The 23,681-nt window shown below is 31.6% G+C and overlaps 5 protein-coding genes and 1 long non-coding RNA gene across 9 annotated transcripts; 5 read left to right on the top strand and 1 right to left on the bottom strand.

Annotated features, from left to right (window-relative positions):
* Positions 1 to 2: 2 nt before the first annotated feature.
* Positions 3 to 8,630, top strand: LOC124445563 (apoptosis-inducing factor 1, mitochondrial-like). 2 transcript variants are annotated; one of them, XM_046996287.1, is made up of 18 exons: positions 3 to 342; positions 403 to 471; positions 635 to 700; positions 1,137 to 1,197; positions 1,294 to 1,412; positions 1,551 to 1,681; positions 1,760 to 1,847; positions 1,911 to 1,995; positions 3,125 to 3,201; positions 3,271 to 3,379; positions 4,478 to 4,522; positions 5,157 to 5,219; positions 5,302 to 5,390; positions 5,989 to 6,129; positions 7,778 to 7,920; positions 8,006 to 8,162; positions 8,242 to 8,406; positions 8,497 to 8,630. In XM_046996287.1, exons 2-18 carry the CDS (start codon positions 469 to 471, stop codon positions 8,563 to 8,565), a joined length of 1,611 nt encoding a protein of 536 aa, XP_046852243.1. In that variant the 5' UTR covers positions 3 to 342; positions 403 to 468; the 3' UTR covers positions 8,566 to 8,630. The 2 variants fall into 2 exon arrangements, with proteins under 2 accessions (XP_046852243.1, XP_046852242.1); XM_046996286.1 differs by lacking the exon at positions 403 to 471.
* A 285-nt stretch (positions 8,631 to 8,915) lies between these two features.
* LOC124446161 (keratin-associated protein 4-9-like) lies at positions 8,916 to 11,698 on the top strand. 3 transcript variants are annotated; one of them, XM_046996984.1, is made up of 3 exons: positions 8,916 to 9,070; positions 10,039 to 10,093; positions 10,464 to 11,698. In XM_046996984.1, the coding sequence occupies exon 3, from the start codon at positions 10,527 to 10,529 to the stop codon at positions 11,520 to 11,522; it is 996 nt and encodes a 331-aa protein (XP_046852940.1). In that variant the 5' UTR covers positions 8,916 to 9,070; positions 10,039 to 10,093; positions 10,464 to 10,526; the 3' UTR covers positions 11,523 to 11,698. The 3 variants fall into 3 exon arrangements, with proteins under 3 accessions (XP_046852940.1, XP_046852939.1, XP_046852941.1); XM_046996983.1 differs by lacking the exon at positions 10,039 to 10,093 and having other exon boundaries at positions 8,929 to 9,070; XM_046996985.1 differs by lacking the exons at positions 8,916 to 9,070; positions 10,039 to 10,093 and adding an exon at positions 10,343 to 10,361.
* Positions 11,699 to 11,993: 295 nt separating this feature from the next.
* Positions 11,994 to 14,551, top strand: LOC124446162 (ER membrane protein complex subunit 7-like). Its single transcript, XM_046996986.1, has 4 exons — positions 11,994 to 12,249; positions 12,907 to 13,226; positions 13,303 to 13,383; positions 14,025 to 14,551. Exons 1-4 carry the CDS (start codon positions 12,057 to 12,059, stop codon positions 14,166 to 14,168), a joined length of 738 nt encoding a protein of 245 aa, XP_046852942.1. The 5' UTR covers positions 11,994 to 12,056; the 3' UTR covers positions 14,169 to 14,551.
* A 587-nt stretch (positions 14,552 to 15,138) lies between these two features.
* LOC124446163 (neurocalcin homolog) lies at positions 15,139 to 16,164 on the top strand. Its single transcript, XM_046996987.1, has one exon. The coding sequence runs from the start codon at positions 15,363 to 15,365 to the stop codon at positions 15,933 to 15,935; it is 573 nt and encodes a 190-aa protein (XP_046852943.1). The 5' UTR covers positions 15,139 to 15,362; the 3' UTR covers positions 15,936 to 16,164.
* Positions 16,165 to 19,976: 3,812 nt separating this feature from the next.
* LOC124446309 lies at positions 19,977 to 20,551 on the top strand. Its single transcript, XR_006948395.1, has 2 exons — positions 19,977 to 20,072; positions 20,328 to 20,551. It is a non-coding gene; the product is annotated as an uncharacterized LOC124446309 (long non-coding RNA).
* Positions 20,552 to 21,633: 1,082 nt separating this feature from the next.
* On the bottom strand, positions 21,634 to 23,634 carry LOC124446308 (regulator of microtubule dynamics protein 1-like). The gene is given in 3 exon segments (XM_046997156.1): positions 21,634 to 22,415; positions 22,417 to 22,737; positions 23,474 to 23,634. Coding segments are annotated over 3 exon segments (918 nt in total). The 5' UTR covers positions 23,552 to 23,634; the 3' UTR covers positions 21,634 to 21,896.
* Positions 23,635 to 23,681: the final 47 nt, after the last annotated feature.

The raw sequence follows: 23,681 nt of genomic DNA on the forward strand, positions 1-23,681 counted from the left end.
CATGCTGGGAAATGTACGAATAAAATGTGCACCGTGTATATTTGTATATTTCTCATTTCACGTGGATCTTGCACTTTCAGTTTTACTTTTTATGTTTAATTTATATGGTTACTTTCCATCATGTTGTGTCAAGTTATGTCTCACGCTTTACGAAGTATACGATTAAAAAATTTTAAGCACGGACATGCTGTTAAACATTTTTATGCAATAAAAAAAACTCAACCGGAGATTTTTAGTAAACCTCTCTTTCGTCACAAAAGTAAAACCAGCGAAGGATTTTTTTCCTCTGGAAATGTTGTCATGGTTACAGGAGTTGGTCTGTTGACTGGAGTGATGTTTTATGTGGGTAAATTTTACGTTGCTCTAACCATGTGGGTTACTTATATATAAATATTTCCTTAGGGAGCCTAAAGTATAGCCCCCTAGCAAGGAAGTGTACAGAATGCGTACTGATATGTCACATCTGTAATGGTTTGCTGTAATCAACTATCTTAGATTGCTTTATTTTAAATGTTCTTAAAGAATTTTTGTGCTTTATAAACGTTTTTTAATCTAAATTAACCAACATTTCAATGAGAATGGTGCACTTTTTAATGAAGTGTTAATTAAAGACAGCCTGAAATTTTCAATTTAGGCATTTTATTTTGAAAAGTTGGGGAAAATTCCTAAGCTTTCGAAGGAAACTACTGAACTGCTAAAGGTATGAATTCATTAGTTCTTTTTGAACATATGTTCTTTTTTAACCACATATGTTCTTTTTAACCACATATGTTCTTTTTAACCACATATGTTCTTTTTTAACCACATATGTTCTTTTTTAACCACATATGTACTTTTTTAACCACATATGTACTTTTTTAACCACATATGTTCTTTTTAACCACATATGTACTTTTTTAACCACATATGTACTTTTTAACCACATATGTACTTTTTTAACCACATATGTACTTTTTTAACCACATATGTTCTTTTTTAACCACATATGTACTTTTTTAACCACATATGTACTTTTTAACCACATATTAATTAAACATATATAATTATTTCTTTTTGTACAATAGGTACTTTTGCAAAAACACATGTACTTTTGTAATGATTAATTCTCAATTTGCAATACTTTCATCTTTTTTAAGAAAACTAATTTTGATGAATCAGTTCAGGCAAACAAAGTTCTTGTTGTGGAAGATGAAAAGGGTACTATGGAAAATACAAAAATTACTTATTTTACATCTTTTGTTTTTTCATGGTTATCACATCTTGCCCTAAAATTTATATTGTTATTTATTTTAGTTGATATAAATCCTGCTGATGAAAACCTTCCTGAACATGTTCCTTATATTTTGATTGGTGCTGGTACAGCATCATTTGCTGCTTGTCGAGCAATCAAGAAAGAACAACCTGATGCTAAGGTAGACTGGAAAATACATTTTACAATTCATATCTCTATTTCATGAGTGTTCATTTCTTACAATGATATCATTAAAGAAAAATTACTTGAAATGAATAACTAATCTCATTCTTTAATCATTTATGGTTATAACGCATAGATTCTTATCATTGGTCAAGAGAAATATTCTCCCTACATGCGTCCTCCATTGTCTAAAGAATTATGGTATAGTGAAAATGCAGAATCAATGAAAACCTTGAGATATAAAAATTGGAGTGGGAAAGAGAAAAGGTCAGCGAATTGTACAGCCATACGTATAATGAAATTGAAATGGCAATCCCTACAATTCTATTATATTTTCTCTTGCAGTTTGTTCTATCAAAGTGATGATTATTACTGCAAGCCTGATGAATTAATATCATCAAAAGAAGGTGTAGCATTACTAACTAGAACTAAGGTATTTACCACTTGACATTTGAGAACCTATGACAGCATAAAATACATTCCATGTTTTATTCAGGTTATTGCTGTAGATTCTAAAAATCACAAAATTAAACTACATAATGGGAAGGAAATAAGTTATGACAAGCTTTTGTTAGCAACAGGTACATAACTTTTATTCACTATGAACATGTACATCAGTGTGCGAATTAACGGTGTTCAATGTGCAATTTGCACATCGTTTTAGCTAAAATGAAAGCAATTGCACATCACTTTTTCAAACGATGTGCAAAAAACTTCTTTATTGATTACTACCACATAAATTGAAGAAAGTTTTCAAGCTTAATCTTTACTGATCTTTACTTTATAAACAAGTGCGCTGCACGACATTAAAATCCATGTTGGCACAATGTCATCAAATTCAAAGACGTTATCACTTTGAGACTGGGAAGTCTGTCAACAGTCTACATTCATGGTGCTTATATGCTTATGACAATAGGGGTGTAATACATTATTAATGTCAATTTTTGCATTTTTGTTGTTTTGTAAACCGTTACGTACTGTTTTTGGCATCATAGCTATTTTGAATATTTTCAGTAAAATCAGGAAACATTTTGATTTTGATTCTTAAAAGTTGGACAAAAAAAACTTCAATAAGCCAAATTTGAAGAATAAACCAAGGGAATTTTGATTTTAAACAAGCCAAATATGAGAAAAAGAGGCCAAATTTGGCCCAAAATATTACGCCACACTGGCAACCTTGATCAGCCATAATTTTTTGTAATATGACATAAATATGATGTTTTTTATCGTAAGTAAACATCAAGGATGTTACTGTTAATAATCAGAAAACAAAAGTATATTCGGTTATACTCTTTTCACTTTTGTCCTTCTTGTCATTTTCGTCGAAAGGTTGTAGCTACCAGCAAAGTTAATACAGTAAAAAAATGGATGGAAACATCAAATGCTGACTCGTTTGATTACTAGGATGATGGTCAAGTGGTGAATTTATTGCGCTGTAAAGTTTGCACAAAAAAGGAGGAGAGAATAACATGCGAAAAATTTTCTCTCATACATTTTATAACTGGATCAGCGGTTTTAACAATAAACACTGTCGTAAATCATACGAATTTGTTCACGTTTAAGAATATTAATTTAGCAAATAGCGCTATATAATAATGAACGTAATATCGATTTCATTATGAAAAAATCGCACATCGTTTTTTTGAGCTAATTAGCACGATGATGTAAACTGCTGATAAGTAAAGCTGTGTTAATTCTTTAATGTTTAAGGTGGCACACCAAAGAATCTTAAGGTCTTAGAAGAAGCTAACAATGACGTGAAGAAAAGAACAACTCTATTCAGATCAGTTAGTTATTTTCACAGAAATCTACTATTGATGTATTTGATGTATTTTTGAAATTGTGTCATCTGTCAGATTTCAGATCTTCAATTTCTTGATAATGTTTTACACAACTCAAAATCAATAGCAATAATTGGTGGAGGATTTCTTGGTAGTGAACTTGCATGTGCTCTTGGTTATAGAGGTAAAATGTTAGTTTTCATGGATATACAATAATTGTGATCTTCCATTTGTACTTGCTCATGGATGTGCAATTAGGTATATAAAAAAAGAAAGTAAATCCAACGTTTACATGTTGTAACTTTAACCATCTTCAATGAATTTGAGAAATTCTTTAGTTAGTACATAAATTTTTAAGGACTTAAATAAAAATGGTCCAAATTGCATATTTTAACTACTGAGACTAAGCAATAATGCATTAAAAATAATTTGTACATGAGCTTTCCAAAAGGTGATTAGAAATCCAAAATTGTCTAGCTGAAGTGTTATTGCAATTGAATTACTCTCTTGAAAGGGGAAATAGTGAAATTACAACTGAACTGTGCACTTTGATTGTTAAAAAGTTTAAAAATATCAAAACACACATAAATTACATAAAAAAGTAAAATGTCAACTTGTTTCATTTTGATGTAAAGGCAGGCATTCGTCATTGTTCCTAAACGAAGATTTAGTTCTCACTAATGGAAATATTCTAATATATGTAGATATCTACAAAAGTACAAGAATATTTCAAACTTATTAAATAGTTGTTGAAGTTACAGCTCATAAAATTTGGACTCACTTTTTTATTCTGTACAATGAGAAAATACTCAAACATTGACATCAATCAACTCCAATAAGTAAGTTTTCTACTTTCTACTTTATAAATTACTCCCAATAAAGACCCTCATTTTTGCAATAGAAAATATTTTGCACCATTTGACGGATTGTGTTCCACCATTACTAATTAAGCCCTTATAAACCAAGTGCGAGGTCTTTAATTGTAATACTGGACCGAGGTGGTACCTAAATATAGATGTCCAATATTTTTCAGTAGAGACCAAGCAAACGAGGTACCCGACACGAAGCTTTTTCTTTTGTTTGTTGTTTCGCAAAAGTTTGCTCTAATTGTTTCGTGGAGATGATAAAACTCATTTTCCAAGTGTTTTTCCTTCGACTCACATTCGTACATGGTTTTTTGTTTCGTTTTTTTTGCGTTTTGCTGTTTGCCTTACAAATTCACTTGAAGTGGCGCTTGTCATAATAATCATTATCCAACTCTTATGAGATGATTTATTTTCAGGGCAAAAGACTGGATGTAAGGTTACCCAAATATTTCCTGAGGAAGGTTTGTCAACAACAATCTTCATCAACCATTATTATTACGCTATGTATGTAATAAAAGTTAATTATTTATTTATTTGTTACTTTGGATCAATTGGGATTAAAGACTGCTGAAAAATATTTGCGCGAGGCCTCAAATGTGGCCCGAGGCCGATGGTCGCTTTTGAGACCTAGTGAAAATATTTTTTATGTACGGACAGACCAAAGCGGTAAATAACAAATCTTATTTTATTTTTATAACGAAGAAATCCACGTTGTAAAAATGGTCGATATGCGGCTTGTTTGATACTGAAATTGCATTGTTTTTGTACAAAATTCAATTCGTCTGGATGGTAAAATTCACTCTCCCTTTAATGACTACCATCTGAATACACTTTTCTTTCTCGTTTAACAATTTACGTCGCTTTTAAATCAATTTTAAAAAATTTAATTTCACTTTGCATTTTGTAAACAAATGCATTGCGAAAAAAATATCTTTGGACCAGGGTTAAGATATGGAAAAAACTGCCGCTTCTGCAGCCAATGAGATTACGAGAAATCTAAAGACACCACTTTGCATGCATAAATAAGAAATAATTTTAGTTATTGTCAAATGTTAATTGTTATTGTTAATTTAAATGTGAATTTCATTATTTTAGGTAACATGGCAAGAGTATTACCCCGATATCTTAGTAATTGGACAACAGAAAATATTACTAAAGGTGAGATTGTTTGCGTTAATGTATTTTTAGCAGTACAACAGTATAACGTTTTTGGCTTTTTGCTACTATTATATTTTTATAGAAGGCGTTACTGTTCTTCCTCAATGTCATGTTGATAGTGTGAAGTATAAAAATGGAAAAGTTACTCTATTTTTAAACAACGACAGAGAGGTTTTATAACTTTTATTTAACTATCCTTTACAATTTACGTTATTCAGCGTATGTGTTGGCACAGGCTTATGCAAACCGAGGAGACCTTTGGGAGAATTCAAGAGCAGATCAGTGCAAGCCCGAGACCGAAGATCGATGGTTGCCCTTGCCCCGAGGTTTACACAGTTGCCCTTGCCCCGAGGTTTACACAGTTGCCCTTGCCCCGAGGTTTACACAGTTGCCCTTGCCCCGAGGTTTACAGTTGCCCTTGCCCCGAGGTTTACACAGTTGCCCTTGCCCCGAGGTTTACACAGTTGCACTTGCTCCGAGGTTTACACAGTTGCCTTTGCCCTGAGGTTTGCACAGTTGCCCTTGCTCCGAGGTTTACACAGTTGCCCTTGCTCCGAGGTCTGCACAGTTGCCCTTGCTCCGAGGTTTACACAGTTGCCCTTGCCTCGAGGTTTACACAGATGCACTTGCTCCGAGGTCTGCACAGGCTAATGCAATCCTAGCTATGGACCAATCACTGCGCGCGTTTTATTGTTTTTATTCTATAAATATTTTGGTGATTGCACGTAGTAACAATGCTTGATACGTACATATAACGAATGTTTCGCAGTTAGAGGTTGATCACGTCATTGTTTCTGTTGGTTTGGAAGCAAATGTTGATTTGGCAAAATCAGCGAGGCTTGAAGTTGATCCAGAGTTGGGAGGATACAGAGTCAATTCTGAACTTGAGGCGAGATCAGACATTTGGGTCGTAAGTAGAAATATTTATGTCGTTTATAGCGTACCATAGCAAATGTTTCTGTCTTATTTCAACATAAAAAATTTAACAACACAATATTAACATCAATCCTGTTCGCAATACTCCTGAACTATTAGACGCTCTAAAATTTTTTATTAAAAATCAAGAGTAACCTCCATTATTAAAGTTATAATTTATTAAAGTAAAATAAATATGAAACCATCCACTACACCTTGTTTCACGACCTACGGCGATCATCAGGTAAATGAAAACAATTAAACTATTGTTCCGTTAACGTGACGTGTGCTCATGACGTACATTATTCAAATTAATAAACTGTCAAGCGCGTTTAAAACTAAAAATTTTCCGCGCAAAGTTTTAAACGTGCTTGACAGTTTAATGACGTCAGCAGAAACGTCACGATTAACGGAGCTATAGTTTTATTGTTTTCATTCGCCTGATGATCGCCGTAAGACGTGAAATACTGTGTAGTGAATGGTTTCATGATATTATTAATCATTTTTTTATTTCATAATTTTTATTTTGCTCTATTCATAAAGATATTGACCACTCTTTTATCTTGTGTACTTTTTATTTAATTTTCTATGTATATATATATACACACAGGATGTTTTTGGTTTTTGATTTTTTCGATACAGAGTGCAGTTCATACGAGTAGTGCTAAGTTTATATATTAAAGAAAAAAATAAATTTATTAAAGTTGTTTTTATTTTTTTCTTTAACTAATCCGTACTTCCATGTTTGTGGATGTAGATCATCAATGTTTGTAGATGTAGATCATCAATGTTTGTGGATGTAGATCATCAATGTTTGTGGATGTAGATCATCAATGTTTGTGGATGTAGATCATCAATGTTTGTGGATGTAGATCATCAATGTTTGTGGATGTAGATCATCAATGTTTGTAGATGTAGATCATCAATGTTTGTGGATGTAGATCATCAATGTTTGTGGATGTAGATCATCAATGTTTGTGGATGTAGATCATCAATGTTTGTGGATGTAGATCATCAATGTTTGTGGATGTAGATCATCAATGTTTGTGGATGTAGATCATCAATATTTGTGGATGTAGATCATCAATGTTTGTGGATGTAGATCATCAATGTTTGTGGATGTAGATCATCAATGTTTGTAGAATCCTGAGAAGCGGTTCAACATTAGCGGTAGTTATATATTGCTCTGTCTGAATTGATTTTGAGCCCTTTTTTATTTTGTATACATTTTTTATTTGATACTAGGTACAAATAATTTCTTCTTTCACCAGTCGTTGACTTTGAAGAAAAAGTGCTCAATTCAAAAGTAGAGCGAATCTTTATATATTTATTCAAAAAATATAACAAAACTTTTTACTATGACTACTTCTAGTTTCATACCAAATGCTGTCATCAGGTAACGTGATGCAGTATAAAATCGAATTTATCTGTTTTCAGTATTTCAGTTATCTAATGACTGCATTTTACATGAAAGTTTAAGTAGTAACAATAAAAAAAATTGTTTTATTTTGAATGAAATAATGTATAAATATATGTCTTCACAAGTTCCCCACGCGTTGGATTTCTGTCTCTAAAAACAACGCCACAGTTAATCAACTTAATCGCTAAATATTTCCGAAAATACAATGTTATGTTATATTTAGGCTGGAGACTCCGCTTGCTTTTATGACATTAACCTAGGACGTCGTCGTGTTGAACATCACGATCATGCAGTGGTCAGCGGTAAACTTGCTGGCAAAAATATGACAGGCGCCAAGCAGTCGTATTGGCATCAATCAATGTTTTGGTGAATATAACCTATGTTAAATTTTTGTTTTCATATTTTTATCTTGATATTTTTATCTTTTAACTTTATTATTATTCAACAAAAGGAGTGATCTCGGACCAAAAATTGGTTATGAAGCCATTGGTTTAGTAGATTCAAATTTACCAACCATCGGAGTGTTTGCTAAAGCAACTGACAAAGATTCTCCGAAAGCCGTTGTAGAAACAAGTGGAGAAGATTTTAGATCAACAACCGAAGAAGAGGTAATTTTAAAGTATTTTTTGACGAACTGTTGAAACAAAGTGTAACAGTGGTTATTTTATTAATCTATCTTATTTGTAGGCAACATCGGAGTTTTCTCAAGTTTCTAATGTCTTAGATAAAGCTGAAAATAGAAAGTCACTTAAAGAAGGGTTCGGAAAAGGAGTAATATTTTATATGAGAGAAAAACGAGTTGTAGGAATCGTTCTTTGGAATATTTTTGAAAGAATGAATATTGCAAGGAAGGTTTGATTTTCAATAAAAAATTGCATGTTTTTATCCTGATTATTTCTTGTATGTTGGTCGACCATTAAATAATTTTTGTTTCAATTTCAGATTATAATGTCAGAAGAAAACCAAGATGATTTGTATGAACTTGCTAAGCATTTCAATATTTATTCATAAATAAGAATGAAAATAGAATTGGTAACAATATTAAAAAAAGATAGAATTTTGTGATGATCTTTTTACGTAGTTTTTGTGTATTTTTGTGACAAAATTGCGCAAATTGTCTGATTGACGGCTATAACTAAAAAATCAACTAGTCACACTCATCTGCATGTTACTAAAATTGACATATTTTCATTTTCTTATGCAGGTGCTGTCAACCCCCAATACCAACTGTTATAAAAGTTCTAGATCTTTCTTTGCCATAATTTATAATTCCCATCCACTGTTTGTTAAATGATGTATTGTGTAACGTTGGTGTCATTGTAGGGTGTGTGTGGATAATAACAATAACAGCATAACAAACATTATCTATGAGTCATGACGTAATGTATGATACAATACGTTGATTTTGAGAGTACAGTGGCTAGACTAAAGACGTGCAGAAGAAGTCGAGTTTTAGTGTATGAGTGAACAACCAATTCCAATTTATGTGGATATTTAAACCTTCTTTATTAACCAGGTATTTTTCAGAAATTCTTTCATTTCCTAAAACGACTTCGTTAATATGACACCTTTTGACTTGACTAACATAAAAGCAATCATCCCAAGTTACGACGAATACAACATTCTTCAGCCTTGTTTTATGTATGGCACATAGCTGTTGTTTGTTTCTGATAAATAATTTACAAAAGCCTTGGCACAGAAAAAAAACATACTTTAAAGCAATACATTTGCGGTCAAAGGTGCATAGGAATTTTGTCTTAATAAAAAAAACAGCTGGCAGCCTAGCAAGGAGGCAAAGCGTTATTGTATATCTGTGTTTGTGGTGAGTATACAGAGAAAGAGTCTTTTGTTATTTCAAAAATGAACTTGAACAGGATTATACAATTAAACTCTTGCCAAAACAATGAATATTTTTCAATCCAAAATACTTTAGCCCCCAGTGACAGTATGGAGCCTACTGCGTAGATGACATGTCACTCTCATGTCACGGGATTTTTACAAATCTTATTACAAGTGTTTCTATGGAGAATTCATTTCTCGACTTTGCTATCAAAAACAAAAGTAATGTCATCGCATTTTTATTTTATTCATTTAATTACCCACACTCCGTACGTATTGAGAAAACATAAACGTATCTCCGGATTTTTTATAGAAGTATTTATTAAGCTTTCGACTCGGTTCGAAGCACTATATATTTACATATATATCAGTTGTGTTGATATTGTAAATTGTATGAATCAATGAATGAGATAGGATAAATGATGGAATTGTCAAATAGGCAATGTGGGTGAACGGCAAAAAAGCAATGCTTATATAGTTATATTTCAGTCATAAAATTATGAAATATCGATTTCACAATAAGGCGTGTCCATAAACATTGTATCGCGGTATATATTTACTATGTTTTTAATGAAACATCATATTTCACACTACGATATGCTTCGATACGCTGTTGATTTTGTGAGCTTTGTTTTAATATTGTAGCTGATATTGTCTATGACCGTCTATGACCAACAGACAACAGTCAGCTTCAAATTTGGTGAGTTTTATTGGTGTGTGCTTTGTAGTTTCGGTACATATAGATATTTGTAATACTGCGATGCTTATCTTATTCATAATATGAAAAATAGAGACTTTTTGTTGGGTACATAAATATCAAATTTTCCCAAGACGAACGTTCCTTTCTCAAAAGTACTCATGTACAAAACGCAAAACGTTATTTCCTTGTTGAAGTTGAAATATTCTGTGAAAAGTAAGGAATAAACATACCAAGTAATAACTGTCAAATATCCCATATCAAACTTAAGGTAAAATTGAAAACTTCTTTATCTTTAGTTTTACAGCCTCGAAGTAAATGCATAATTTTCCAAGGTAAATACGTTTATCTTAACTTTATTTTCATTTTCTAGATTGTCAGTACATGTACATTAGTGTATATAGAATATTAGATCAAATTTCTGGAAAACATTGCTATGGTAGGGAATAGGAGTGATGGGTATATTGTTTCAGTTGTTTGGATCATATTTGTGTTTTGCCATCCCGCGCTCATCACGTGTACAGCTGGTGAAAATGGAATGTGTTTAGCTAACACTAATTACACCCATATACAATGTATATCATCGCAGTGTAATGGAACAAACTTGATTAATTGCGTACAATCGTGCAGCGAAAACGTTTGTACAAATTTGACTTGTGATCATACTACTAAAAAATGTGAACAGTTTTGTAACGGATGTAAGATTATGAATTGCACTTCTTTGGTTTGTCATCAACAATGTACGGAAGGATTTTGTGAAAAAATGATTTGTGGTAAATCTCTACAATGTAAACAGCAATGCACATACTGTCGAAATCAGTATTGTTATGACAGCAGAGTTTGTCAACAGATTTGTCCTAAGACAACAAGTAATTGTTTGTTAAACTGTTTTCAATCGGAGAAATGCTTACAGAACTGTAACGGAAAGCTTTGTCAAGCAGATTGTCGCAGCAAGCAAAATTGCGTACAAATATGTAATTCCAGAGGAAGTTGTGAAAAATTAGTTTGCAAATCCAAGGTTTGCCGTCAAAAATGTGACAAAAACTCTAATTGTCGTCTTCTTCGCTGTCATGGTGATAAATGTAAGCAAGAGAGTCATGAAGGAAATGTGACAATGGAATGTTTATCAAATGACACTTGTTATCAGCACTGTTATGCTTCTGGTTGTCGTATGTCTTGTGCAGGAAATGTTAAAAGATGTCATCAATATTGTTATGGTGGTGGATGTAACATGACTTGTCCATTCAAAGTGACTAATTGTCACTCGAAATGTCCAGGGGGGAATTGCTCCACAGATTCTATGGTGCACATTACTTCGAAGCCTCTGGAGAGAGACAATCGTGAAAAGTGTAAAAATTCATCTACATTTTCACAATATTCTACCTTATATCTAATTGTAGTATACATACTATTTTGTAGTTTTCAATGTTGATGTACTTTCAAATTTTTAAATCAAAAAACACTCTCTTGTAGAGGCATAGGAAGCAAGTGTGAGTGGGGGGCAAGATTTTTGGGGCAATTTTTCATTTAAAAAAGATATTCTTCTTTAAAAAGGATACTCTTCTTGTAAACAGGGCACTTTTTATATTAAATTTAAAAGCTGGTGGACATTGTCTAGGGCTTCGTTTTTTTACCATTTTTCCGTTTGAAGTAGCTAATTTACGCTTTTTACGACTGTTTCAGATAATATCTGACGAACAGTTTAGTCGCAAGGTTGTTCAGACGGGGAGGGCCATTTCGATTTTCGAGCGTCTATCTAACAAATGACCTACGAGCTCTCTAGGAGGGCTCGACATAATTTGAAAGGGTAACTTTCTCTTGTGTTTTTAACTTTGCAATGTCTCTTTGCCACGTTGATATCAACAAAATTTTCAATACCTTCATCGTTTAGAACTTTAGAACCACCAGTTGGCTAACGGTCACAACCTGGTCATCAGAGTCACAGATGGTCACCTCCGTTTGATGGATGAAAAATTGTACAACGTTCAAGAATGCCGCCATGTTTGTCAAATTTAAAATGAAGCCTGATCTCGTAAATATTTTGATTTTTTCTTTACAAATTTTTCTAAAAGTATCTTTTGCAGAAGAAGAAACAAATGAATCGAATGCTAGGTATTACATCCAGGGGAAAGTTGTGATTCATGGGGACAAAATGCCAGGTGATTAAGCAAACAATGATAAAATAAAAAGTAGCTGACGTCGAGTAAAAAATATGTGCGAGCGAAAGATGAACGTAGATTTTGAAAAATTTTGGCTAATGTGGTGACTATGCAAATTTATTTGTATTTTAATGAGGATAATGTATAGTAACAGAGAAGGCATATACTTATGTATGGAACTCTCAGTCTTTATTTTTAATTTTTACTGTCCCGTATATACATTATATCAAAATTGCAAATGAAAGTTAGTCTTAACTATTTTGTGGCAATCCTTTTATACAATTTCATTATGTCCAAAATGTAAAATATTTTAATGAAACATAGGGTTCTAACAAATAATGGAGAAAGAATAAATAAGATATAGCAAAAATTTCTTAATATTGAACTTGCATGTTTAAAGATGTTGATTGTCCAGGTTAGTATAGTCCTGAGAAGAACTGTTTTTATTGTTTATGACTGACGTTTCAACAACCTTAGCGGTAACAACAACAAAAAACAGTCCTCAGGACTATACTAACTTGGACAATCAACATCTACAAACATGTAATGATTCTCCCGGGTTCAAAGCATTTACTTTATTAATATTGAACTGTTAGAAATCATAACATTTCAAAACATTTCTGCTTTCTTTGACTTTAATCATTTTATTATGTTTAGATTGGACTAGTCAAACAAGAATTTTAGTTAATGGTGGTGAATATATTGGTTTTTTAAAGTCTGATGGTTCATTTATTGTTAATGATGTACCATCAGGTTCTTATATAGTTCAAGTTGCTTCACCTAATCACCTGTTTGAACCAGTTCGTGTTGATATTAATGCTGAACGTGCAAAAATAAGAGCCAGAAAAGTAAACTTTTTGCAAAACTCAGCTGTTGTGAGCCAGCCGTATCCATTAAAATTTAAAGTTAAGGAGCAAGCAAAGTTCTTTGAGAAGCGAGAATCATGGCAAATTAAAGATTTTTTGTTCAATCCAATGGTTGGCCAATTATTAATCCATAGTTAGTTATTAATAATTAGTGTGTTATCTGAAGAGATTTAAATGGTTATTTTAGGTGTTGATGATGGTGTTGCCATTACTGTTGCTTCTTGTTTTACCAAGAATGATGGGACAAATAGACCCAGAGACTCAAAAGGTATTCTGAGAATGTTAATTGATGTCTGATTCATTTATATGGTTTATGTCATTCTCTTCACTTGATCATTTTCTAGTAATAATTTTCCAACAAATACATCGTATTGTTTGTCTTGGATATTTCAAGCACAAGAAATATAAAAACATGCTATGTGAATACTTATTTGTTCAATCAATACAATAGCTATTGATAAAAAAATTTCTAAAAATATGCGTAATAATTTTGCTTCAAGATTTACCAAGCATTTGGTTTCCTTACTTTCACTATGATCTCAATGGTTTTCTGTTCATTCCTTCATTAAACAGCATCATCATTTTATTATTTGGGCATTTCTTCATTTAAGGATCCAATAATTGTTTCCACTAATTTGATATCTAAAAACAGTTGTTGTTCTTTGATATCTAAAAACAGTTGTTGTTTTTTACCATGTCTGGTGCATTCAATGATTTTGACTTAATTTAATGAATACAATGATGTTAAAATTATCAAGTTTATCCAATCAACATTTGTTTTAGTGCATAGCAAACTATAAATTGATGTTAAGTTCTTGTATCTTCTGCTTCATCTACTTTATATTTAACGAACGAATGGTTTAACTTAATGGTGATTTTTCATTACTTTTTCTTAACTATTTATTTCAGGAAATGAACTCCATGAACATGTTTAATCAATCTCAAGAAATGCCAGAATTTTCTGATATGCTTACCAACTGGTTCTCATCTGGTCAAAAGAAAAAACCTGTTAAAACTGTCAGTAAGAAAACTCAGTATGCACGTCGACGTTGACCAAAAGCCGTATTAGAACTGAACTGCTTGCTTATGTAGACCTTAACATAAAGTTGTGGATCTAGTAGAATTTTCTCTGATGTAACTTGTAAACTCGCTCTTTGTGAGCAGAATTAAACTTAGTGTAATTTCGTTTTTGTGAGCAGACTAGAACTTAGTGTAATTTCGTTCTTTATGAGCAATATCAAACTTAGTGTAATTTCGTTCTTTTTGAAAAGCATTAAACTTAGTGTAATTTCGTTTTTTGTGAGCACCCTAGAACTTAGTGTAATTTCGTTCTTTATGAGCAATATCAAACTTAGTGTAATTTCGTTCTTTGTTAGCAGAATTAAACTTAGTGTAATTTCTTTCTTTGTTAGCAGAATTAAACTTAGTGTAAAATATTTTGTTGTTGCAAATATAAATATTCCAACCAACTAGCCATGGCCGACATCTCATTAAGCAATTTTCAAAACAAGGTTAATTTTATCAATGTTATGTAGCAGACTTTACCTTTAAAACACAATGTCAGTGCAAAGTTGATATTTATATAATGTTTTTGGCTAATAATTGTATATGAATTTTTGTACTGTCTTATTAATATTTTGTACCATACATTTTATGCGATACTCTCATTAATACTTGGTACGATAAATAATTACAGCACAAATGTAAAATCTTGATGTATACATCTCATAAATATGAGGTTTATACATTAGAAAACTCAACAAAAAAACATTCAAAGATAAAATTTTAATAAAGTAGGATTCTGTTTTATTATGTTCACAGGATTGTTTTTTTGGGTTTAAACCACATTATCTGCTCAAGAGATCTCCTATCTGAGTTTAATTAGTTGCCCTAAAAAACGCTCATATCGTAAATTCTGCTGTGATCTTGAATACGGAAAATCCTCAACATATTTCAGCATTATGATTGTTTAACCTTGACATTTAAATTGCTATTATGAATTATTTACTTTAAAAGCTGCACGATATAGCATGTAATGTTTAAAGTTTAAGTTTTTGTATTTTCATTGGTGTTTTTAGTAACTATTGACTCATGGCTAGCTTTTAAAAATTGACTCGACTAAATATTAAAATGCAAATTTTTGGTCAATTTATGTGGCGTAGCAACAGTTAAAAAGCAGATGTTTGCTTTGCTTGTTATTTTCAGGTTCTATTTCGTCAACACTATTAAGTAGAAACATCTCCTGTTATGGGAAAAAGACAAAGCACTTTATCCGAACAACACTTGGAAAGACTTCGATCTAAGACTCAATTCTCCGATGACGAAATCAAAAAATGGCATGATATATTCAAAAAAGACTGTCCCAGTGGTAAAATGTCTCGAACAAAGTTTGAGGAGATATACTGCAGTTACTTTCCTGATGGAGACGCAAAGAAATTTGCAAGACATTGTTTTCGAACATTTGATAAAAACAACGATGGAACGATAGACTTTCGAGAATTTTTGTGCAGTTTATCAATTATTTCTCGTGGTTCACAAGAAGAAAAGCTAAAATGGGCATTTTCAATGTATGATATTGATGGTAGTGGTACAATAAACAGGGAGGAGATGTTGGAAATAGTTCGTGCAGTTTTTAAAGTAACAGGAAGGACAAAAGTTAAGTTATCAAGAGATGAAAGTTCACCAGAAAGAATGGCTCATAAAATATTTTCGCTCTTAGATTCCAATAAAGATGGTAATATCAGTGAAGCTGAATTTGTTGCTGGAGCTAAACAATATCCAACTTTTATGAAACTTCTAGAAAACCCAAGTGGTATTTAATGTCAATTTAAATGAATCAAAAGTTTGATCAACAACTTTCTATTCACATAAATGATGCTCAAATTAAAGTGACTGTTTTATTCTCGATGTAAATTGTATCAATATATAGGAATTAGGAATAGCAAAACCAAATCATTTGCCAGTTTGCTTGTTATATTATTTTATATTATATTAGCTACAAGGCCAATTTTAATATTATATATGCTTGCCAGGCAGCTGTGAAATTTTACTCGATCTATTATTTATTTTAAGATAAAATGTTATCAGATTAGTTTAAGCCAGTTTATTTTGATAATGGGCATTGTAAAACTTCTAATACTGATAAGTCAGAAGTTGGTTTGCGTCCACAAAATATGCATTATCTGTATGCATTATTGACGAGTATCAACATAGTAATTTTTATTCTTTTAGATCGTCATACTTTTAGCGTAGCCAATATTTTTGATTTCATTTTCCAGGGAAAGCTCGAACCCCAGGCAAAGCTTCTAGTACAGCAAAATCACTCGGGAACTTTTTAGAGCTTCACTTAACTCGAAAAAGTTATCAACTTTAATAAAACTTTGCTTTAGTTACATGATGTCGTTTTTGGAGGGTGTAGGGGAAAATACTGCGTTCTGACAAAAAATTGACATTCAGAATACACGACAATTAATGATTCCTGTTGCAATTCTGTGCAGACTATAAAAAGGTGTAATTGTTCGTGATATTTTAACTATGAGAAACTACTATTAAAAATCACATAAACTGACATAAACAATTCAATTTAATATAAAACAAGAGGCATGAAAAATTATTTTTATTCATAACTCATTACAGAAGCTAACTACAGTTTCTACATACTTAAATCTGACTATTTTCAGTCTACACAACCATATCTACTCAAAGCGAGATTAGCTTTGTGTAGTCTAACGTGTTACAAAAATCATCTCGAATGAGATTGGAATTCTTATGTTTCTTTGCCAGAGGCGCCAGCAAGGTTAGGGGTGGGCGAGTGCGTCCTACTAATATTTTTCAGAGTAAAAGGTCTTTATATTTGATAACTTGAGAATGACAGTGATGTCAAATGCGTAATATATATAAGTAACATTTTGGGGGTATTTTGTGAAATTTTCAAATGCAGGAAATATTTATTTTTGAAATTTTCTGTCCTGCAGGAAGCCAAATATTTCATTTAGGCCTGTCCCGAACAATCTGCTCCTCGAAGTGAACGACATTCCTTGTTTGAACAAAACATATACCTTGATATCGGCCGACCTTGTAATTTAAGTTTGTGATCATTAGATTGTAGCTTTCTACAAATCTATCATAACACTCATTAAAGAAACATACAGAGAAACAAAACCTAAAAAATTCAAAGAAAGTTACATGAAGTATGATAACTTTGATATGGTTTGCTGTATTTTTCAACCTACAGCTACTAAAAACCTGTCATGTCTAGAAGCTTTTTTAAAGAACTGGAAAGTTGTATAAAAACTTTTATAGCAAATGTTTCCATAATTCCATGGCAACTAAACGTCAGCATAACAATGATAATTTGGATTCAATTGTTTGGAACAAATTCTATTTGAACTGAAAGAATATTCATTGATTCAAACTTGAAGGCATGTGAATTTTCTTTACATCTTGTAATGAAAATTCGCCTTCCATTTGACCAAACTGGCGGAATCGATTCTGATATTTTGTAGACTTTTTGTTATGCTCAATTCATTGCACTCAACAATTTTCTGACTATCTTCAAACTCCACTTCAGATACACGCCATAAAGCTGCTGCTACTGATATTTGCTAAGCGAGTTGAAGCGGTAATCGGAACTGTCAAATAATTTTCTCAATCACGTAATTAGTCAATTTGATTAATTTTTCGACAAACTTTTTTATGTTTCAATAGTTATTATAACTAACCATAGTTACAAAACAACAAAATCCTGAATGTACAGTTGACGGTTTAAAAATTTAAAAAACGTTTTTATGAAACCAAAAGTTGTCGTATTTGAAGTGCTATTAGTTGTCTGGATCTTTCGATCGCTGATGAAGTAGCAGAGTAAGTAAATAATTCATTATAATTGTCGAGTGAGTTTCCTTTCAGTTAATTTTCTATCATGGTGTTCTTTGAAAGCAATGCATATATTGGATTTTGATAAAAATTTTGCCTCACGTTTCGTTAAAGTTCTTTTGCTTTACTTTATCATTGTTAAGTGTGCTATATCAAACAATATCATAGATGGCAGATTTTAATTTTTAAAAGCAATCTTATTAAGGAAGACGTGTATCCCTTAAAAATATAGCATGGAATCAAATCAGTCTGTAAAGCTTCTGTTCGATTAGACTTTTGCAGCACACATAAGCTAACCTTAGCAGACCAATTTACAATTGTGGCAAATAAATTGAGGTTCGATATTTTTTACGATTCTATTTGTAAGTAAAAATATTATACAATTGTCATGAAATAATTTAGCTTGTATTATAACACAGGCAACTGAAATCGCTCAATCATTAAATCCAGAATGACTTCACAACGCTTTGGAAATGATTAAAAGCAAAGTATATTATTTAATTATCCATGCGTAGATTTTTTATTAAATAGGAGTTATTATTCACTTCACGATTTTGCTCAGTAAAATATTCACGATTACAAACCCATCTTTTGATCTTTTGATCTTTTACAAATGCAAATGTATGAGGTGTGGTAAAATACTTGGAATAGCTACTGAACATAAACATTAAACATTTGAATTTCTTTGCATGAGAACATTGTTTAGACAATGGCTCGGTGGAGATAACGGTATAAACACATTCTTAAAATACTTTTAAAGTTATGAATGAATGTAATTGGATTGACCTCAATTGTCTCTGTGCTTTGACTGAAATTGGACACCTGCATTGAGCACGTTTCATCGTAATTATTTTTATATGCAGGAAAAAATCTGAAACAGCTTTGTAATTGTCGACAAAAAGGATTTCAACTTTAAATTTTGAGAAGACGATATGTTGACGTGTGTTGTAAATTTCGCATGAGCACCTCTCAAGAAAGTGTTGTTTTAATAATCTCTCAATATTGTTATATCCGTCTGCTTTCTAGATCATTTATACTATGTGTCATCTCTTAATACGGTAGTGTTTTAGTTTTATTCTTTCATAAACAACAAACTTTACATACCATTTAATTGTGTGAGAACATTTTCTTTCCTTAAAAAGAGATAAATTACACCAATTTGAAATTAACATTTAAGAATGACAGGAAGACCCACTCAAACAGGTCAACACGAACAAAGATCAACATCATGGTTGCAATTGCGCTAATCCTAAGTCCTTTACTGTCAAATGAAATGTCAAAATTCTGTGTAAACGGCAGCTCGTAAAAATGAGCAAGTCAGCAGGCATGTTGTTGTTAAGTGACATGTTATCACTTATCACTATCAAGATTAAACCCTCCTACAATAAGCAGGAAATTCACAGTTGACAAAAATTTAAATTGCAGGTGTTTCATTCATTCTTGATAAACGGCAGTCATAAAAAAACTATAAATTTAAAAAAATGCCGACCTCAACACAATTCTTTTTGTACAATTCACTTCTAATATTAACTTCTTCATTGTAATGAAACAAAGTTTCTAACAGCTTACAATGCGGTAAAAAATTTAATCTGGCGGTCTTTTTAAAACCCACGCGTTTTTACAAGCTTTGCTATTTCCTCTTCCCGACTATACATTGTCTCACGTCTAATCAAATACATACAGCAAGATTTTGGTAGATATAAACGTTGATAATTATTGTTACTATCTTCCTCTTGGACATGATTATAATTTTTCGAAATGATAACATCATCATTTACTTACAATAACAACACAATCAATTGTAATCTTCAAATTTTACATATTAAGCATAGATATACTGCGAAAACTATTCTTTATGGTGGGTATATTCAAATGAAAAATCTTCAAAATCTTTGATAAATTTTTATACAAGTGGGTGTCAGCAATAACAACACCACGCAGTCCGGATGTCTTAGATTTAGCGATATATAAACGGCTATATAGAACTCAGATCATTCAGAAGTATATGTTCGAGCACATCAAAGATCGATCAAGCCTCAAAAATATCCTGTCTAGTTGTGTAAAAGCTAAGGAATAAAATTCCAGGTAAACATTATGAGTACAAACAACTTACGTTTACAAAGTAAACCTAAATCATTCACTAATTTTGTGTCGTTCGACCTTTATATCGATTTTTATGTGTTTGAGGGCAATATCATCACAACTATGGAGGGGTCAACTTCCTGTCATCATTGTCAACTCAGAATTAACCAACACTATATTTTAAACATTATCATATCTTAACATAGTGCTAAATTACCACGCGTCAATTTTTACATGCTTTATTAAATTTTCTTTTAGAATGAACATAAAATATATTGCTGTCATGTTGTTACTTCTGGTCGATGTAAAAGAAACTTTCTCATCAAGTTCGAATTGCAAACAGAAACAAATGGCGTGTTTTAGCAGTGCAAGAAGATGTACCATAAGATGTGACACTATTCAATCATGTAATGAGTGTAATAGTAAAAGAAAGTCTTGTTTGATTATTTGTCTATCGAAAAAAATGAAACTCAAACGTAAAATAAGAAAATTACTGAAATTATTATAAATTGCAATGTCAATTGAAGAATAACTTACTTATTTATTTAACAAGTTCCGTAGTAATAATATATTTTGATATTGTACATATTTTTAAATTTATAGATCATAACAAATCTATTTTTATATTTTTGAATAATTACATGTGGTAATAAAAATTTTTCTCACATGAAATATATTTCAACATCATATGCGGCAATTTGCCAGTAAAACTAACTATGCATTGCCAATGTCCTCTGGTGACCAATTGTAACTTTTGCATTTTTTACTTTTAGAATATTTAAATTTTAGATAACTGAAATTTTTAAGCTATATATTATATAAAGACCTCAGTATAAGAAAAACTGCGCCTCTGGTCACATGTGAAGACTATGATGATGCAACATTAAAAAACATTGCTCTTTATTTATCACCCTGAGTTGTTTTGATGTCATTTATTAACACACGAGACACAACAATTGCGAAACTCTAACAATAGGAAATTAGAGACTCATTAGTGTAGGACAATTGTTTTATGTATTGTGTTTAATATATCTCGTTGAAACTTTTAAAGAAAACATAAATGTTTTCAAGTACAAACATATCAAACTTGTTTAAGTGGCTATAAAGTTAAAACAGGATAGATATCAGGCTATGATATAAATTTTTCTTATCTTGTCTAATTTAGTTATTGCTTTAGCGTTAACATGACAAGTATGTTTCAGTAATTGTAAAATCTACAGACAATTAAAGAACGTCAGAGAGAATTGTAAGACTTAGAAAAGAGTGTGCTCAACAAAGTGTGGGATGTTTTGACAAAAACTTTTATTCAAATCATAAAAAATTGTTTGATAATGCCGAAAACAGGGAAAATATGAATATTAATTATAAGTCAGATAAAAGATATAGCTTCTGCTGAAAGGCCTTTGCTTTAACTCTACATGATTCAGCAAAATGAAGTCACATAAAAAACTCTTTTACGATATTATACGCTACTATCTGGAACCATCAAGTGCAATTTCAAAACATCTTACACCTCTTTCATTACTACAGCAAGTATATTAACAAATTAAAACCAAAACACTAGGAAAATGCAAGAATTTTATGACTCATTATCACTGCCAATTCAAACATAGCAAATGTAATTATAATAGACCTTAATACCAAGTAACAAACGACATGTGCAACACTTATATTGATATTAAACTAGTTTCAATAAAGTCAAAACAAAAATACAATACAAAATAAAGACGATTGAATTGAAAAAAAGGAATGTCAAGAAAAAAATATTTCACACATTTTTTTTCTTTTGTTAAGCAAAATAAACTAACACCTCATAAGATTTCAACATCAACACTTTCCCAACAGTTCTTCTCCTTCTTTAACGGTTAACACATCTTCTTCTGTTTGAACATCATATTTTATGAGTTTTTCCAACCATTCTTTTGCTTTCGCTTTGTTGTTAAGACGTAAGTAACATTTGGCAATCATAAGTTGATTTGGACTGTAAAAACTTGCTTTTACACTTTCTGCACGCTCAAAATATTCAGCAGCTTCTTCATACGTTGAGGAAGGCGGTGTTTCAAAAATTGCACTTGCAATCTTTCTTTGATACCATGGAACATCTGCAATAGTGAAACACCAACGACCATATAAGTGATATGATGTTGCATCACAAGGATTTAACTCTATGGCTTTTTTGAAATGCTCTTGAATTTTATAGGCATTAGAAATCTTCTGTTTTATTCCTTCATAATCTCCAACCTCACTCAATGTTATTGCAAACCAACAATGACAAGAAAAATTATCTTTGCCATTCTCTAAAGCTTGTTTGGCAATCTCATGAGCTTCGTAAGTTAAAGCCTTTTTTTGCATCTTCAGTAATAGAGAGTTTAGAAAGATCATAACAAGAACGAGCCAATCGCCATAAGATATCAGGATTAGAAGAATCTTTATATTGACTGAGATAGGAATGAAGACTTTTGACAACTTCAACTTCTTTCTCTTTCTCGTACTTTGATAAGTAAAGTTCTTCAGCATATTTTACAATATCACTATCATCAGATAATTTTTCTCTTGTAGTTTCCATTTTTTTGTTAGACTCCCAACCAAGTAAAGAAAAAGCAAACAGAGAAGTTGAAAGAAAAGAAGGAAGAATTTGGCAAGGTAATGTAACCAAGTAAATTGATACCTAACAAGTATACAAAATTTTATAGTTATGTAACATAATTTCTATTTGAGAAAGGGTAATGTTATGAGTAAAAATGTTTTGTATAATTCAAACTAATCTCATGATATCAACTGTCATTTTTCCTGTTTTGAGTATTAAAATACACATGTAGATTGTGCTGGCACAAATCAAAAATTACAAATCCTAATGTTTTATATAAATTTGAGGAAGAATAAAAAAAAGCTTGCAGTGAGTTCAACCATATGTAAGAGGTGTGTTCCCACAGATGATATAAATAAGTTTTTTTATCATTTCTTCATAGTTGCATTCCTACTGTTTTACTACAACATGCCAAATCTTAGTGATAAATTCTTTCATCACCTACAACTAACTAGCTACAGCTAATTCTTTACAGTAGTTCAAACTGTTCAAATATGAAGTATTCAAATTGATTTAATCTCAAGCATTCCAAGTAATCAAGTAAATGTACTGAACACTGAACGTTTAATTAGAATTTTAATTCACGAAAAAAATATCCAAAATGAATACATGTTCAAAGGAAGTTTTCACAGAAGTATTATCAAGCTATCGATAAAGAAGTACATTTGTCTTGCAAGATGACCTTAGGCATGGAGCCGCCATTTTCCTAACGGCTTCAAATTTAATAACGTTCCATTTTATATTCTTCTAAGTTTGTCAGTTAAATAAAAATAAATGTTACTATAATATAAAAAGAATGCATTAAATATATAAATACCTGAGAGCGTGAGTACTTCGAGAAATAGTTGGAAGAAAATCGAACGAAGTGGATAAATATTCTTCGTATTTTAAACATAACCGTGCAAATGCAGTGGACCGTGGCGTTCGTTACTTTATTTTGAACTTTATCCACCTTCACCTTGTGATGTACTGATGTTGCATGTACAGATCACAGTACAGATCATGAGCAGATCAGATTTGTGCAG

Source organism: Xenia sp. Carnegie-2017, unplaced genomic scaffold (assembly GCF_021976095.1).
Source record: "Xenia sp. Carnegie-2017 unplaced genomic scaffold, XeniaSp_v1 HiC_scaffold_22, whole genome shotgun sequence".
Lineage (NCBI taxonomy): Eukaryota > Metazoa > Cnidaria > Anthozoa > Malacalcyonacea > Xeniidae > Xenia > Xenia sp. Carnegie-2017.

Coding starts and splice junctions, on each gene's coding strand:
- LOC124446163 (XM_046996987.1), top strand. CDS start 15,363: ATGGGAAAAAGACAAAGCACTTTATCCGAACAACACTTGGAAAGACTT.
- LOC124446162 (XM_046996986.1), top strand. CDS start 12,057: ATGAAAAATTGTACAACGTTCAAGAATGCCGCCATGTTTGTCAAATTT. Junction 12,250..12,906: donor TCATGGGGACAAAATGCCAG/GTGATTAAGCAA, acceptor TATTATGTTTAG/ATTGGACTAGTCAAACAAGA. Junction 13,384..14,024: donor TAGACCCAGAGACTCAAAAG/GTATTCTGAGAA, acceptor TATTTATTTCAG/GAAATGAACTCCATGAACAT.
- LOC124446161 (XM_046996984.1), top strand. CDS start 10,527: ATGGTAGGGAATAGGAGTGATGGGTATATTGTTTCAGTTGTTTGGATC.
- LOC124445563 (XM_046996286.1), top strand. CDS start 121: ATGTTGTGTCAAGTTATGTCTCACGCTTTACGAAGTATACGATTAAAA. Junction 1,198..1,293: donor TGTTGTGGAAGATGAAAAGG/GTACTATGGAAA, acceptor TATTTATTTTAG/TTGATATAAATCCTGCTGAT. Junction 7,921..8,005: donor TGGCATCAATCAATGTTTTG/GTGAATATAACC, acceptor ATTCAACAAAAG/GAGTGATCTCGGACCAAAAA.